General features: G+C 33.4%; 1 protein-coding gene across 1 annotated transcript in view; it reads right to left on the bottom strand.

Moving 5' to 3' along the window:
- Window positions 1-19023, bottom strand: part of LOC111085528 — a 111608-nt gene that overhangs the window by 18147 nt on the left and 74438 nt on the right. The window contains exons 5-9 of the mRNA XM_022384522.1: window positions 16372-16527; window positions 12098-12226; window positions 10294-10581; window positions 8968-9021; window positions 3663-3749 (exon numbers count right to left, since the gene is read on the bottom strand). Of these exons, the coding sequence (XP_022240230.1) occupies window positions 3663-3749; window positions 8968-9021; window positions 10294-10581; window positions 12098-12226; window positions 16372-16527 (714 nt within the window). The remainder of the gene's footprint in view (window positions 1-3662; window positions 3750-8967; window positions 9022-10293; window positions 10582-12097; window positions 12227-16371; window positions 16528-19023) is intronic.

Below are 19023 nucleotides of genomic sequence, written 5' to 3'. Positions count from 1 at the left end.
CCACGTTTCGGAGTCGGAAGTGGTTTTTGTCGAGAATTTAGCTATTGTTTTTGGCGTTTAATATTCGCATAGAGAATCCATTTTTCATAACCGGTGACAATTCTGTCCAAAAATGGTTCATGTGCATTACGCGCCAAAAGAGATGAAGAAACAACGTTCATAAGTTGGAAACGATGATTGTCGGAGAGTTTGTGAGGCATCCAAACACCTTCTTTATGGAGTTTCCCATATTTCTTTACTTGTTTGCGTATTGTTTCATGAGAGACAAACATTTTCAGGGCCACTTCAAGAGTGTGTTGCCTTGGGCTAGACTTAATAAGCTTCTTCAGAGTATCAATATCAGTTCCCTTTCGGCCCCAGCCATTACAGTTTGTAAGTCTAAAGTCACCTGAACTAAATTTGCTGAACCATCGTTCGTTGAACTTATGAACCTTCAAAACATTTCCATAAACTTTTTTGATGGTCTTTGTGGCTACAGAGGCGTTATTTCATTTCTTGTATTCAAAGAGCATTACACGCCAAGTGTGTGTTTCGTCGTGTGCCATCACTATAAGGGATTAGAGTATACTAAACTTTACACATTATATAGGCTACACTAACGCGACGTTTAGGTGGTTTGTTTAACTATTATACGCGATGAACGATTTTTGAGGGGTGGTTAATGAAAGTGTTCCAACACGCGACATTAAGTTCTTGACGACCTAATATATCTACATATATACTATCCTACCAGAAGTCATTGGACACACCGCTGATTGCAGGAAAATGGGCGAGACGACGAAATATGCAAATAGTTTGGCCTATAAAGGTGATTAGCAGTTCGCTCGGAAGTCATTTCGACCTTGTACACCGAACGATGAATACAAGGAAATAGTTAACAGAGTTTAAGAGAGGAATGATAGTTGGATGTTATTTGGGGAAAATGTCTGTACGTGCTATTGCGCAATAATTAAGCATTTCCAGGTCGACAACTGGCAGAGTGCTGAAGAAATGGAAGTCCACAGGTGACAATGAGCCCAAGAAACGACCAGGTAGGCGTAAAATACTGACTGACAGAAGCCGACGCACCTTGAGAAGTGTGGTTACCTCATCTCGCCATCAAACTCTAGAGAATCTGTGTTTGGAGATGCTAGCAGCCACAGGCAACCCTATAAGTGTTTCTACGACACGTTGAGAGCTGCCTGGCATGAATTTTCACGGAAGAGCTGCAGCCCACAAGCCGTTGATAACAAAAACAAATGCACACCGTCGATAGGCATGGGGTAAAGCACCCCCGAACCTGGACCGTGGAACAATGGAAATCGGTCCTGTGGAGCGACGAGACACGCTACACGCTCTTCCAGTCTGATGGATGTGTTTTGGTATACCTGGGGAATGCTTATTATCTGAGTGTGTTGTCCCAACAGTAAAGTTTGGAGGTGGCGGTATTAGGGTCTGGGGGTGCTTCTCGTCCACTGGTCGCAGTGCATAGTTACATGAATGGTGAGTCCTACATTGATGTTTTGAATTCTGTGTGTCCCACATTGTGGCAATTTTATGGTACCGGCCCTTACACCTTCCAACATGATAACACTCCATGTCACAAAGCAAGGATTGTGAACGCATGGTTTGAAAAGAATAACATCGGAACATTGCAGTGGCCAGCACAGAGCCACGACATCAACCCGATACAATATCTTTGGGATGAACTGAAACGCAGAATTAGGACAAGACCAAGACAGCCATCTTCAGTAGTGAAGCTTACTACTGCTTTAAAGGAGAAGTGGAACACAATACCACCAGCTTTCTACCAGAAATTAGTAGACAGTCTTCCGTGACGCATTGAAGCAGTAATTAAGGCCAAAGATGGGCCAACATGCTATTAATTTCTTGGAATAAACACGTTTTATTCATAATTACCCGTGTGTCATGGCATTTAGTAAGATAGTGTATATGTGTGTGTTACAAATGTATATGTGTGTGTTACCTCAGCATAGTTCAGTTGATTTGATCTTCTTGTGGATATATTAAGAAATATGATTGTATATTTTCAATTAGTGTAGAACGATTTACAAATGGTATTGATCAATAAATGACAAAATATACTGATTTATATATTTCGGTACTTTCTATCCATTTTTTGACGACCATGTTGAATTCGATTCGTTGTTTTTGCATGCGAAAATAGGAGTGACGTAATGAACAACAACAACAACAACAATAAAAAGTAAGATGATAAGAAGAAGTTACTATTTATGTGTATTATATATCAATTATTCTTGTGAAGAGTGAGAAAAGAAAACATAATGTCAAACAGTGTGCTTGTGTGATGAATTAAAAACAATCAACCAATATCCAATTAAGGTGCTTCGATAATTAACTATTTTGCTTGTTTTATCGCTTGTTGGAACAGCTGTGAATTTAATGACGTACGATATGTTTCTAACAAGAGCTTTGAGAAGACTCCATAGATACAGTGGTGAATTAATGAAATATCGTGAAAATGTCTTCGTACAACCAGTGATTTTTTAAAAATGAGATCTTCAAAGGAATTTTGATAAACCAGTGAGATCTCTCAGTGATTCAATAATATTTTATTTATACCACCTACCGGCATTGTAAATAAATAAGTTTGGATGACTAGTTCGAGCAGTATGACGATTCTTTGTAACCTAGCAACCTTTGAACAAACCATTAATCGAGAATACTCCAAAATTATGGGGGGAAAAAACGTACGAAATGTTTAATTAGAGAAATTATCATTTGTATAAGATGTACATATAAAATCGTACTTTATTTGTTTGCTTTACCACAAAGACGACATATTTTCCCTAATTTACACCTATAACTGGTAAAGAACTTTTTCTTTTTTTTTACTGCGAAGAAGACTGATTTTTTTTCCTATTCACATTAGTGGTATAACAGTATTTATGGCACAGTTCACCAATATTAGACTTACATTATTATGGTAATTTAAGATAAAACTCTGGTGGCTATCTTATGCTGTTTTTCTTTTCCAAGTACGTTTTGAATTAATCAGTGTTTTATACAACATAAGCTACCAAGCATTTCTCACCTATCTATTTTGTCTTCTGAAGTATACAACATCCATTCACTATTGATTGTTTGTTTATGGGTTATATGGATCTAAACTTAGGCAGTACATTAAAGTACTCTTATGTGACTTTTCACTGAAACATTTGGAAAAGTGGAAAGAACTGTTTTTCCTCATCTTTATTAAACACAAAAAATAAAAAAATGTGGTAATTCAATGGTAGCTTAGCCGAAATATTTCATTGGTAGTATAGTTATGGTAACTTAGTGTTAACACAGCTATGACAGACCAGTAACATAGCTATGGTAGTTGTATGGTTATTGTGGTAGTCCAGTGATAGCATAACCATGGTAACTCAGTGATAACATAACTATGGTAGTTTAGTGCTGGCATAAATACAATAATTTAGTGTTAGCATAGATATTGTATTTCAGTAGCAACGCGGTGCTTACGTAATATGGCCCTTCTCTGAGAAGTTATTTTAGAGGGCCATATTCATGTAAGCAAATGGGTCCAAACCAGCTGTAAAAACAAAATAAAAACAGTTGACGTTATTATATTTCGCTGAAACGAAAAGTGAACTTAGACATGTGAACTTAACAATTTTCTGTTATTACTAAAAACGTACCTTTAACTCTTGGCTGTAGAACCCACCAGTAAGAATCATTGAAGCGACTGTCATTACTAGTCACATTTACCGTGGACAAGTTTTCTGCTATTAAAGAAAAGTAAAGAGAAAGTAAAATACTTTTTTCTTTAAAAAAACTTCCCTTGATGTCAAATAAAATTAAAGTTTTGATTGGATACTTAAGACTTAAATTACGTAGCTCATGTTGGTCATAGGGAAATTTGCATCTTGGTAATTATGATTACTTTCTCACGTAGCTATAAAATATTCCATTATGAAAATACTCATATTAATGACGATGATTATTGCTTGCTGGTATGATATATAATCACTTTCATGTAAGATAACCTATTTAAGAAACTCAACATCAAGTCTTGAGCTACTTTATCAGTCCTTTCAGCCAACAATTACTTCAACAGTCCTTTCACATATTACACCACATTTGATGTTATTCTGGCTACAAAGATAACAGCCACCACTATTTTTTTTTCAGAGTCTTTTGCTATATCTTACAGTAATCATTCTTCAACACGCGTTCCTAAAATGTAATAATCTACTTTTAAATACGATCTTAAGAAAATGAACAAAATGTTTTTTTTTAAATCACAAGACTTTTAGAATTATTACAGTTGAAATGTTGCAAGTTATTTTGTGTAAAAGCTTGACTTAGAAAAAAATGTTTAGATGATTATAGCTTTGTTACAATATCTGAAATCGATATTAAAGCAATAAACGAAAAACTACTAATTTCAATTAAAACAGAAAAAACTCCCTTTTTCTATTTTTTGATAAATTATTTAGGTTGAGTATTTGTGATGAAATTTAGTTGAAAGGTAGGCAACTGCTTGTTGTAAAAATTTCACCCTTTTTGTACTTTTAACAAGCATAGGACATTTTGGAGGTTTTGTACACTCTTGTCAGAGTGGGCATTCAGAAAGCTTAGAATAAATACCAGAGGCATTTTGAAACCAAATTTTAAAATAATGTTTGCATAGAAATATTCCTCTTTAAAATCTTGTTCAACGAATGAAAATTTTAATGGCTATAAAATGGATTATGAGTTTCTAATTCACCATTTAATCAAAAATATTATTCCTTGGTAGTAAACAGTCTTAATTGAGTCTATAAATAACTTAATCAGTTAACTTGAAACTAATATGGAGTAGTCTGACTTTACTGAAAACAATTATCTTAAATTTATTGAGTCATAAACAATTATCATATTTTTATTGATCATAAATAATCATTTAAACTTATTTTAATTATCTGTATTCATTCCAATTCTGTTATATTTACTTCGTTCACGCGTGGTTAGTTTATCACACTAACCTGATGTCTATCTCGTTTGTCTAACTCTTATCTTTAACTCAAGAAACACCAAGTTCTTATTATTGCGTCAATGTTTTTCGTGTACTTTAGTAGTTTGAAATTACCATAAACTTATTAAAATAAATAAATGACACAGAATTAACAGGTTTTTGTATTTAACAACAAGCATTTAAACTCCTCCAAGAACTCATTAGCAGGAGGGGGCTAATATTAAATGATTTGAAATGGAACAGTCCACAGTAATTCGAATGATGAACATGTATAGGGGAGGCTACATTCATACTGCTCTACAATGAAAAAGTCACTGTCTAACATACTTTCTCTTCAGACACTTTAATCGATCGGATTTCCTAGAATAACAATCATTTCTAACTCGTACATTTAGTACAGAATGATAAAACATCACGCTATCTGATGTAAAAACACTCTAGTAACATACAGGTACACTTTAGAAAACGCAGTCCAATGTGTTATTTGTAACACAAAGGGAGTTGTTCATCACAATACATTCACGTTAACCCTTTTTTTTTCTTTTTTTTTCAAATTCAAGCCAACAACGTTTCTTACAAAAGTATTAAACTGCACTACCTTAACAAATGTCAGGATAAAATAGGAATTAAATCAATGACGTAGTTTGTATCACATAAAAACCGTAAACTTCAATAGTTACTTCATATACTCCTTATAAATAATTTGTAATTTATAATGGAAGAGTTTATTTTACATAAAAATAACGTTACTATCCGGTTTACTATTCTTGTTTGGAGTTATATTCGTAAGTAGATCATCTCTTCAATAACACGAGATTCGAGAATTTAATTTTGAGATAAAGTGCAGGTGAAATTAACGAAAGCGGAAATCATGTGAGTTGCTGGGGAAAGACGAAAAAGAAATTATGCAAAGTGAGTACAAAATGAAAGATGCAGAAATCAGAGCCTTACACTAAAAACAAATATGAGGTGTACTTGACAGTCAGCTACAATGTCGCTAACAAAACAATGTATATTTAGAACACTCACTTTAGCTATATGCAACAAAATACGCCCGCTGTTTCTTTCACTGGCTCCTAGAACTGGATAAGATCAAACCTGAAAAGAATTTACTGAACGTGCAATAAATTTCAACGTAAAGCCTTAACCTTCTCAGCTGCGCCTACCAGATACAAGTTACAGGATAATGGCTGCAATATATTTCTTTGTGAATGTCGGATCAACGACCAAAGGAGGTCAGTTTAACTTTCTGGTCACTAAGGCTTCCAGATATCAGACCAATGAGAACACAGCGCTAACTTAAAAATAGCGTCAACTAAAACTATGTGACTTTGCTAAGATACTTATTCAACAGTGGAAAACCAAAGTACTATAAGGACACTTACATTGTGACACTTTATAATTAATTTATAAAAGTGTAGGTTTGATATGGAGAATAACTGTTAAAAACCGAAAATTCAAAACTGGAAGCGAGATCAAAATTTCCAAACCGTAAAGTTCTCCTGATAGATCAGCGGTAAATTTACGTACTTACAATGTCAAATCCGTGGTTCGATTACCCACCGTGGATAGAACCCATCGCGTAGTTTTGCATTAAGAACAACAACAACACCAAAGTGTAAGAGAAAATTGAATTGAAAAGTGATCGGAGAACAAGACCCTCGTGATATTTATATCTTTGAGTTGAATTATTTAAGTATAAACCTTAAACAACAATATGTTTCAAAACCTATATCATTGCTGTTTAATACTCTCATATCTCTTAATGTTTAAAGGAGAGCTAGGTCATGAAACTGGAGAAACAAACACACCTCGGTCATTGCTGTTTATTACTCTCATATCTCTTTATGTTTAAAGGATAGTTAGGTCATGAAACTGGAGAAACAAACACCTCGGTTATTGCTGTTTATTACTCTCATATCTCTTTATGTTTAAAGGATAGCTGGGTCGTGAAACTGGAGAAACAAACACATGTCCACCGTCGTTTTACAGGTACAATAATTTGTTTCCTAATTTCCTGATTTCGGAAAATAGAAGATACATTAATTTACCTGCGCCATTTAGTACATATAAATTATCATTGGTACTGCAAAAACCTCTTAAAATTTTTGATATGTTTCTTTGATAGACAACGTATTCATATTGTTTTATATACAACGACGAAACTGTGCTACTTTCTTCCATACCTACCATACCACGCACCGCTGTCTGAAACTTTGTTACACACTACAAGAGATTATTTCTTAATACGTTTTATATGTTACGACAGCGGAAGTCACATGACGCTGGTAACACGTGATGAGTTTCTAGAAGGATTATGAAGGCCCGAGTGTATTCTAGACGCCCTCTTTTTAGTATATAAGCCCGGCAAGTAAAGCTAGATGATAATTGCAGATAGATAGATATAGAGACAGATAATTGAGTCAAGCGAGCGGTAGTGACGGTAATATAAAGTGTGTGTTTCGTTATCGAGATTGCAAACGTATTGACTGTGGAAATTCTGTGTATGGCAAAGTTGTATCGAGAAAGAATAAGCTAGATTTCATTAAGAAAGAACTTGTATCGCTAAAGTTTCTCGGAAATAATTTCTACGGGAAATTAACAAACGAACAGAGACGTAACATATGTTTCCTTATCATAAAAGAATATAAAATGATACCTACGTTCGTGCCTTTTTTTTAGCGTTAACTATCACTTTTAGTCATTCTCTTAACGATATTTAGGAATAATTTTGAAAAGAAAGGTTTATTTTGTATAACTTTTGGTCAATTGATAATCATTCCGCTGTTACCATATTGGATAACAATACATTGGCAAACAACGATTTATGTTGTAATGTGCTTCCGTATTCACGTATTCTGGATAACAAATTCAGCCAACTTTCCTGAAAAACAAAAGAAAAGCAATGAAAACGAATTTTTCAAACCTAAATACGTTCAGATCCCCTCTGTTATATTGACGTTTTGTACTAAGACGGAGCATGCGATGTCGAATTCCCGTTACACGGACATAGAATATAAGTAACAAAATAAAATGTGTGCGATAAATGATGATGTTACCCAGACATGATATTCTATAAGTAATTGTGACTAGCGTATAGCCCGTAAAAACTGACGGAGCAAGTACTACCCCCACCCCATAGTATACCCTAACCTCACATTTCATAGCTAATTGAAATAAATACATTTTGCAAAATCAAGCTTGACCGACAAAATGGCAGAAAAGTGCAGTAGAGGCAGTCAAACGTCGGTAAATTCCTTTGTGAGCCAGTTAAAATCAAGATCATCCATGAAATGAATTCGTGGTGTATTCATAGAATAATTATTAGTAAAAATCAGTTAGGTTAACAACTTCTAATATATAGAAAGGCCAGTGTGTTTTAGTAACAATGTGTTCCAATAATGGCTTTTATGTCATGTTGCTTAGCAACAGAAGAATAACCTAATATCGTTGTTTGTCTGAAAGTATAAAATGAAATGTATAGACAATGAAACTGGAAAATATTTGTTTATTTCTTAATTTAGAGTCTCCGTTGATTAAAGGAGTTTTTTTTATTATTAAAAACGTTGGTGATATAACAGAAAAGAGTTTAATTCAGAAACGATTTAAATTTAAAATTGAATCGATATTTTTACTTTCATGATAAATTTTATGCAATTGGCTTTAGGCTAAATGATCCCACATTATGTCTTTACTTTAGGCTTATTATACCAACACGCGCTACAGTTATAAGGTTTCACGGCACCCCCTCACGGCCCCCTTTGCACCCCTGTCACCAAAATTGTAATGGGCAGACAGTAATTGAACTATTCTATCTGGATAACTGCATTTTGGCTTTTATGACTCCTCTTATTTCGAGAAATCATGCGTGGCGTGACGTGACACATACACTGGCTTTTATGTAGGTTAGATTATTTATGGTTCGTATTTGCAGATGTACAGCACAAGAGTATAGAATACTTTAAAATATAAAACATATGGGATACCTTTCTTGTTCAATGTGTGTTTTCCTTTCGGTTCTTCTGTAACATGATCAATTTCTGTAAAGAAAAATATTGCCTCATGTAACAAACTCATATTAAAAAAAGCTAAATTTAGAAGATCCTATGTTAAACTCTGACTTAGAACTACAATCTAAGCTTTATAAAAATAAAAAATATGGAAGACTTGATCATCGCTCGATGTCACTTAACACCAAACTTAATTAAAGGCCTACCACCAAGTAAAGTATAAGCTGTTTTCCTCAGTACATTTATAAATTTGAACGTGCAAATAAAGTAAACAGTGATTTTTTTTTGTATTGTAACGAATTTATTATTATGTATTTATTTTTAGTATGAACGTTGTTTAGATTAAATTTATATTTAAAAATATGCGTAACTTATAGTTTCAGATATGTATTGCGTGTAATGAATTTGTTATATACTTATTTTAATGGCAACGTTTGTTGGGATTGAGTTTATATGTAAAAACGTGCCTAGCTTACCGTGTTAGTTACGTATGGCGAAACTCCCGCCAATTCTCCAAGATTGTAGAATATTCGTGATCGCAAGAATCGACAATATATCCACTTCCATAACCAGTTAAATATAGTTCAGTGTTATCCGATCTTTCGAGAAAACATTTCTTGCGTATATAAAAAGACCAAGGCCAAAGAGAGAGCTGATAAGTCTGCTGGGAAACTGTTATAACCGTGTACACTATAAAATCGTTATTTTGCTAACCCTTACCAACCGGAAAATATACGACATTTGACCATGAACAGTTATAAATTTCGAACGTTAGTGAGTTCTCATCAAACGTTAGTATCTTTCCAAAAATATTACTGGTTTCTCATCGGACATTAGTGGTTTTATGAAACTATTATATTACTTCAACGGTCCAACAGTTCTGTGCCTGACAAAGCTAGCTAGCTTCCCGACAATTGTACGCACATCGACTTCAAGTTAGCTCGCTGGATATCAAGGAGACTCCGAACTAGGAAGACGATTTTAGGTTATTTGTAAGTTAGTGAAATTTCTGTTTATGAAACTTTGTTTGTAATAATTAATCATAATAATAGCTATTGTAAATTATACTGTTGTACATATATTAAAACGTATTTGTATCAAAAACAAAAACGTTGTGGATCAATCTTGTTGGCAAATAGCGTAAATTAAATTAAATATCGACATATTTCTAAACACTAAATCCAGGGTACAATTCAACTATTAAAATTTAAATTATTTAAATATAATATCGGCTTCAGGACTATTGTAAATTCTCAATACTAACATAACAGTATAAAGTGTTGAAAATTCTAAAATTCTTACCATACAATGTTAGCATTCCATGGGCTAGTCCTTTGAGATTTCTGCTGACACACTTGTAGATTCCCAAGTCTTGACGCTCGGCATACGTAATATTTAGTATCATCTTGTAACTAAAGTGATTGATGACTTCTGTGATATTGTACTTCCAACTTGGGTCTAAGAATTTGGTACCACCGTAAAGCCAGTAATTCATCGGCCGAGGAAAAGCTTCAACATAACACTCAAAAACTGCGAAATTTCGTATTCGCACTCCGACCATAGGATTCATTATTTTGACCACAGGGGAGACTGAAATAAATGAAACGACCAAGTGAACTGAAAATTGTCTCACTAGAAGACCTTACAAAGTTTCCATTTTAAAAAGCAATCTTAGTACGGTGCTATGTATATATGAAACATTATTTTTAAACTGTTTTTATTGCTAAAATCTACATACAAAAATTCAGTATCTAGCAACACATTTTAAAATTCCCGTCAAAACATTACTGTTTTGTATACAGTGAATCGATTAGAAAATGTATGGGGTTTTCTCATAATAATAATAAAAAAAGATGTTAAACTCACTGGCCAAGATATTAGAAACCTTAGCCTAATAACGCGTTGGGCAACCATGTGTCTTGATAACAGCCTTGATACGTCGTGACATTAGTTGTGGAATGATTATGCTTCAACCAACGAGTAACACAGCTTAATGAATATCGTCTCCATTTTCGGTAAATGTGATAGTAACAAGCTACGCTTCTTACAGTATTAAAAATCAAATGCACATCAAGCTGAAGTAAAGCACGAAGTTACTTGTGTTATTCTGCGAATGGCTAATTAAGACAGCTACATAATTAAGATTAAAGGTGTTCTATTCTGTTTAATTAGCAATGAGATAAAATTAAATTCAACATACATCTTTGTAATTGAATTGTGTGTTATAGAATGCAGTAGATTTTAAGTATTGTCAACCCTAAAATTTCTGCTAGCTTTACTTTGTTCCTTAATAGTTTCTTTATAACTTGAAATAGTGAAAATGAAAGCAAAACGTATTTTATAATTATCCATTTGTTTGTTTAGAATAACTTATTCATAAAGTATCAGAGTTTTTAATGCGTTTCTTATCTATCAACTGAAGGTTAGTAATACAGTTCAGTTGTCTACATTTTTCATCATTAGCTCTGTCGCAAAATGTTGATTATTACAGCCAAAGTGAATTTCACTGGTTTAAAAAATTCTCCATAAAGGATAATTTCACATTTATGAAATGATATCATTACATTACTCATAATGACATATTCATCAAGTGATGATATAAAGCAGTTATAAGGTGCTAAGGCAGCTCGAAACTGTATATAATTAGACAAATGCACCTCTAACGTTTTAAAAATAAGTCAAGAAACTGCATGAGCGTCTGTGCTAATGGTGGCTAAAATAGTAACCTAGTCTATCTTTTGCATTACACAAACGATTCGTGTTCTGGTTCTTGAAGACTATATCCAATATATATTTTCATATAGAAAACCGATGCAAAACCAAAACTACTTTCGGACTTTCGACATTTCGGAAACTGCCAAATGCTCACATTATAAAATAAACAGACCTTTTAAAAAACCACAATCAATGGTTGCCTACAGTTGAAGTGTTCAAAAATTATTAGGTATGTTTGTTCGAATCCTGGAAATATTTCTGTCAGAACTGTTAGTTTTAACATTTATTTAAAACGTTAACTTTTTGCTAGTGCTGTAAGGGAATTGAATAAATTGAAATGCATGTGTGACGAGTTTTCTAAAAGTATAAATACAAGTAACATACGACTTACATGTAATTTCCAACTGTATTTTTTTGGAATCGGGAGGGGCCACACCGTTCGATGCTACACACAGGTAAGACCCCATGTCATAACGAGTTGCCCTGATGATATTCAGATGGTCTCCTTCAACCATCTTCACTGAAAGTTATATAACATTTAGTAGTTATCACAAACATTTATTACCAACTTTTGTTTATTTTACAGTCGCTATATCGTATTTTGTCAGAACTACCGGGAACAAATAAGACGGTGTTGCTAAGTTACCAGCTAGCTTGAAATACTCAGAGTTTGTGAAGCACGTGTTTTACTTACACATGAGGCGTAATTTATTGATACTGTAACAAGTAATCAAATGCTATCTGGATCACGAGTATTAAATAAATACCATTTCCTGCTACATTCACAAGAACTTTATAAATTCTATAATTGTAATATATAATTATGGTAAATTATATAACAGCTCAGTATATAATATTGCACAATTTAAAAATTTTAGTCAGATTAGTATTTGCTAACCCTAAAATTACCTACTTTTTACATACTGCTCATTACTCGTGGATTCCACACGAACCCTCATGTATTTATATATGAGAAATTATGCAACTTATTATTTATAATTACGTTCTTTTGACATATTGGTGTTTACACATTTTACACAATAATATTCAACATTACGAAGCTTTAAAATTGGATTTTAAAAATAAAAAAATGAGAGTAGTACAAAAAAACATATCAATAAATTTAAATATCCTCTTCAACTATTCAATTTTCACACAATATTATGGAATACTACTCTTTTCTCAGAAAAGGTTGTACTTTTCACATCTGTCCCTGCGATCTTTGTCTATTTCTCGAGGGCAGAACTTATAAAGACCACGTTTTCTTGTGATACAATCTCTAATTTTGCAGTCAGATTTTGAGGCAATTTGTAAAAAAAAAAATTATTGTTGTTTTGTTGAATTACTTCTGCTCTAATCTGGGACAAAGTTAATCAATGGTTACATTTTTTGATAGACCGAAACACTTCTAAAGAGTTTCATCAATTCATTGAAGATGCTTTTAATAGGATCAAATTTTTCTACGGTTTGTGTTTTTCTTCATTCTTCAGGACTTTCAAATCGAACGCTCAGATTTGATGAAATCTTTTGAGTAGCATTACTTGTGGAAAACTGATCTATCATTTGTCCAACTTCAAAGCTGTGTGATTGTTTCATTCTTTGATTTATGAACATCACCTAAGATCAGCACACCGAAAATATATTTCAGTTTGTGAGAGTCCAAGTGCTTCTATTTATCTTCCAATACTGCTTCTTCTTCCTTGTTCGTTCATTTTGGTATTTCCTCCATGATGAGAACAGATAAAATCCAGATATTATTGCGTCAATATTTTTTTTCGCGTAGCATGTTGTGCTTAGTGTTTCGTTATAAACATTTGCAGAGAATCTTCTCCCACTTCTTTATTTTATAACAATTTCCAATTCTTCATCAGTATCCCCGCAGCTTTCATTGTCTGATTTTGTATCACTAGCAGTTTCACCAACAGATAAATGATCTCCACTTTCACTACTTAATGCCTTACAGTCATCGCAACTAAATTCATAGTTCATTTTCATATTTGTCAATAAAATTTTTATCCCCATAGGTTTGGCCCTGGAACTAATTCTGTTCACTGCAAAATTATTAGTTTTTTGTTTGTTGTTAAGCACAACGCTACACAATAGGCTACCTGTGTCGTGCCTACTGTAGTAATCGAAACTCGGTTTTTAGCATTATAAGCCTTGAAACTCACCGTTGAACCACTAGGGGGCTATTAGTAGAGAAGAGATTCAGAAGAAGGCTGTTTGTTTGTTTGTAATTAAGCACAAAGCTACATAATGGGCTATTTGTACTTTGCCCAACACAAGTATCGAAACCCGGATTCTAGCGTTGTAAGTACGCAGACATACCGCAGTGCCACTGGGGGGGGGGGGCGAAGAAGGCTAAAATTGAAATGAATTTCATACTTTTATGCATGTGAAATCTGACTGTGGATGACGCTATTATACTGATGACTTGGCCGGCATGGCCAGATGGTTAGGGCGCTCGACTCGCAATCTTCGGGTCGCGGGTTCGAATCCTCGTCCCACCAAACATGCTCGCCCTTTCAGCCGTGGGGGACGTTATAATGTGACGGTCAATCCCAATATTCGTTGGTAAAAGAGTAACTCAAGAGTTGGCTGTGGGTGGTGATGACTAGCTGCCTTCCCTCTAGTCTTACACTGCTAAATTAGGGACAGCTAGCGCAGATAGCCCTCGTGTAGCTTTGCGCAAACTTCACAGCAAACTATACAGCTGACTTAATACGACGCAATAATTTGCTGCATATTTCATAAGACTGAGTAATTTATGATTTTGCCCGTTCCGACACTCATCTTTCCTGTAAAATACATAGTGTCCATAAGGATTCTAACCGTATTTAATGGAATTAATTATATATATATATTTGAGTGGCTCCTGTATTATTAGTGAACCCTATGCGTAAATAGTTTAAAAAAACCTAAAGTTAACCCTTCACTAATTCTTGAGTTAGTATTATTAGTTGTATTTAAATTTGGTGAAATTTCATTATTAATTAAGTTATTATTTACCTCAAATACGCAATATATTTCTGCTGTTTCCTAGGGATTACTTTTATTTATTCATTACTTGCGACTGCACCTCTTAATTTAAACATGTGTTTGTTTGTGTGCGTGCGTGTCGCGTGTGGAAGGCTCGATCTTGGCTTTGGATAATATTTTTATACGTGCTACTCATAGTAGCTCTCTCTAGTGCACTAATTTTGTTTATATAAGTATATAATTTATATTTTCAGTTTACTGAATAAACGTTTTAGTACCTACTTTCATTATATTTGTTTAAGAACTTTTGCGGAAAGCTATGTAGAGGGCTACCTGCGCATAGCCGCCTCTAATTTTTAGCTAATATACTAGAACTGCTGACTCTTATGCCTTTTTTATCTAAGCGAATAACGGGATTTGACAGACGTTTATGTCGCAACGGTTGTGAACCAAGAATCCCACTAGACCATACCCAGCTCATCTGTACCATTATCTTCAGCATACAAAAATATTAATCTTTTTTATGTTTACTCTTCTATGCCTTCACTCTACCAACTCTATATATAAAAAGTAAAAGTTTCTGAAAACATCTTCGATGCCAGACTAATTAAACTTATACTCTTGAAATCGAAGTTGGTTTCCAATAGACACTTCTTGTTGTTTAAGAGGATTATGTAGAGATTTGCTCATACTGATATCATCCTTTCTAGGGCATTAGAAGCGAAACATAGGTAAAAAACGAGTGATTTTTATACTATTTATAATTAATGTTACATTCCATTTTCAAATAAAAATAGTTTCATTAATATCGTTGGTATAATGTTTAAAGCCCCCCGGTGGCACAGCGGTATGTCTGCGGACTTACAACGTTAGAAACCGAGTTTCGATACCCGTGGTGGGCAGAGCACAGATAGCCCAATGTGTAGCTTTGTGCATAACTTCAAACAAACAATAATGTTTAAAATGATTTTGAATATTATTGTTATTAATGTTTTACACTTTTGAATATTAATTTGCACTGATAGCTTAGTATATGTTTTAGGGCTAATCTAAATTTCGTGAGATGGCCTAACTAGGAGAGATATTATGGGGTTTCCAATTGAAAATATCATACGTTACGAGGTGATCAAACTGATAATTCAGTGCACTTTTACTGTATTGTGTACTTATTTGTGAAATTATGCACTTCTAACCGGTTTGTTTCATGGAATTGGCTTTGTTAATTTTACAAGCTACTTTTTGTTTATGATATATGTAGTTATTGTTATTTAAACATGATAGTAAATTATTTCTGTATTTTTAACGGGCGCTTTGTAAACCTTCTGAGAATGCGTAATACACTTCGATTCAGTTTCATAAAACAGTATGTTACACAACCATAGCCTTAGTTTGGCTGCGAATGTTATGTTTTAAGGAAAAGGTATGTCATGAATTAATCCCAGATCATACAGTCGTTCATGATATCAAGTCTAACTAATGGAGATATAAGTACACTATGCGTTCCATGAATAAAACACAAAGTAAGTTGACATTTGTTGAGAATTCATTAATTTATATTGTAGGTCAATTGAACACAAACAACAATAAATTATCTTTTGTATTAACATATTTGTAAACAGATTAAGAGATATCGATATATTCATCAAGAAAATGAAACCAAAACCTAAATATCTTGTTGATACTTACATTTAATATTTCCTAACACTATAAACTCGGAGTCTTCTCTTTTCCAGATAAGTTTCGGAACAGGATTTCCAGAGGCTAAACACTGGAGGTACACATTATCTCCCTCATGGACTTCTAAGATGGATGTATTCTCGATATCCACAATTTTAGGTGGTACTATAATAAAAGTTTAATGTATTTACGTTATGGGTTTGCTTCCACTCATACAGCGCAGTCTAATGTACAGTTCAAATTCGGGTGCCTTTGCTACTTTTGTTTGAATGTTTACATTTAAATTCTTACATTTGATTTCTCTTACTTACCTTACATTATAGATAGTCACACACAAAATAAACTAGTGAAAACGTATGGCGTGGGTTCGAGATATTTTTGGGATGATACGTGTTTTTATTCGTTTCAACGATAAATTCCTATGAGCAAGATGCAGAAAGATGTCAGTAAGTATTTAGGATCAATAAAATCACTAAGAAGCAAATGGAAATGTTACTATTAAACGAATATTCCGTGGGATCACATAACTAAGTCCTTCTCTTCACTTATGTAGATATATATATTTGACAGAAAGTAACTGTAAGCCTATTAATATAAATAACTGATAATTTGCAAAGGTAACGTGCCCATATTTTGAGCATTTTGGAAGCTTTTAATCTGTATGTTTTTCTCTCCCCAGGCTTGTTAAACGTCCTTTTTGTATTAAATATCTCAATATGTTATTTGTAATTGAAGCTTTGAGTTGGTAGTTCCCTTTATATCAAACAAATTTTTATTGAATTACATTTTTGCTAAGCCTATGCAAGTTTCACGTCTCTCATATAATATATTTATATGTTTACAAACATGTTCATAATGTTGCATTTACAGTTATCACATATATTCTGACAATTAAATTAAATACATTCAACCTTTTCATATTCTTTACACATAAATAGGTTATGTAGTTGTTTGAAAGAGGGAAAAGCTAAATGATTAAATAATTTAAACCAATTCTAAATATTTAAACTAAGCATGTTAGTATGCGCCGCAGCTCTCTATTTTATGTTTTATTTCACTGTGAGCTTATGATTTTGAAAATCGTTGTTGTTGTTATTAATTTTCTAGTGCAAATATACACAATGGCTTACCTGAACTCAGTCCATCGAAGGGATTGAACCCCGAATTTTACCGTTTTCAAATATTGTAACAAAGCTCTTTCAACTATAGGGATGTTTTCAAGCAAAAGGGAAAAAAATCCTTCATATATCTACAAAAGTTCTTGATTTTTGAATCCACTAATGTATTTTAATAGCATACCGTTATGCAACTTGTAATACTCTTATTCATAGGCGAATAATACTCTTGTTCATAATCTGGTGCTTAAGGCTCTCGACTCGCAATATGCGGGTCGTAGGTTTGAATCTACGTCACACCGAACATGCCCGCCCTTTTAGCCGTGGAGGAGTTATTATATGACGGTTAATTCCACTATTAATTGGCAAAAGAGTCACCCACGAGTTGGCGGTGGATGATGCTGACTAGCTGCCTTCCCTCTAGTCTATCACTGCTAAATTAGGGACAGTTAGCTCAAATATCCCTCGTATAGCTTTGCGCTAAATTCAAAACAATCCAAATCATAGACGACCGAAAGCTCCAGGAATACAAATATCTGGCTAAGATCTAGTGATTTACTAACCTTGAAAATGAACGAGTCCAAAGCAGTTTAATTTAGCGCAGATTTGGAACTTTTATTTACACCATATGTTAGCCTTTTATAATGTTAACCTACCTATACATATACTCGGCTAAATTATAATAAGATCATAGGTGTTATAATCACTGTAACATACCATCGAATATATTAAATACACTGTTTTATCATATTTGCCTTTCATGCAATTTAGGAATTCTGTCCGTTTAGAACTGTGAATAAATCGTTAATAAACTTTAGCATAATGGTGGTTAACAATTTTACAATTTTCATCAATTTTATAGTAAATACGGATAACGTTAAAAATTATAGTTAAAGGTCAAAATAGTAGTAACGAGGAAAGACGTGTGTGATATTAACAGAGCGAACTTATACAGTGCCTTAGCTCCTCCTTGCTAAATGTGTTCTACCAACGACTTTACAAAAGTCTACACAATGCATGATATAAAAAGACATATCTGAGTCCCAATGGCTACTGTCATGATGTTCAAGATAAGTCTTATTGTTTACTTCTTCAATTAGCATATAAATACTAAAATCTAAAATTCACGAATCTCGTAATTACTCAATACTATTGAATAAAAAATAAAGAAATTATTTAACGCTTAATACATTTTTATCTTTAATAATCTATAATTACGAATTCCAAGAACAGGTATTCCGAATGTGTTTAAATATAAGTTAACTTGTCTTAGTTATAAATAAAACCTAGATTATTTTTGCAGCAATAAGACATTTGAAAGTATCCTCTAGATCTGAATACCAGGAGTTTACAATTATTAAAAAGTAAGAGTACTGGGAAATTAATTACTATGCATTAAAAGTGAAACATTTAAGTCTACTCTTTAGCCTCATTTCTAGGCAAATACTACTTAGATAGATAAGTATTTTCGATTTCCATGCTCAGAAGTAACTTCTTACTTCCAAGAAACAAAAAATAGTATTTTCATTTTTTATTTTCTAAAATA

This window comes from Limulus polyphemus, unplaced genomic scaffold (assembly GCF_000517525.1).
Source record: "Limulus polyphemus unplaced genomic scaffold, Limulus_polyphemus-2.1.2 Scaffold447, whole genome shotgun sequence".
NCBI classification, from domain to species: Eukaryota; Metazoa; Arthropoda; class Merostomata; order Xiphosura; family Limulidae; genus Limulus; species Limulus polyphemus.
The sequence above is the reverse complement of the archived record's forward strand: the minus strand, read 5'-3'. Positions and strand labels throughout refer to the sequence as shown.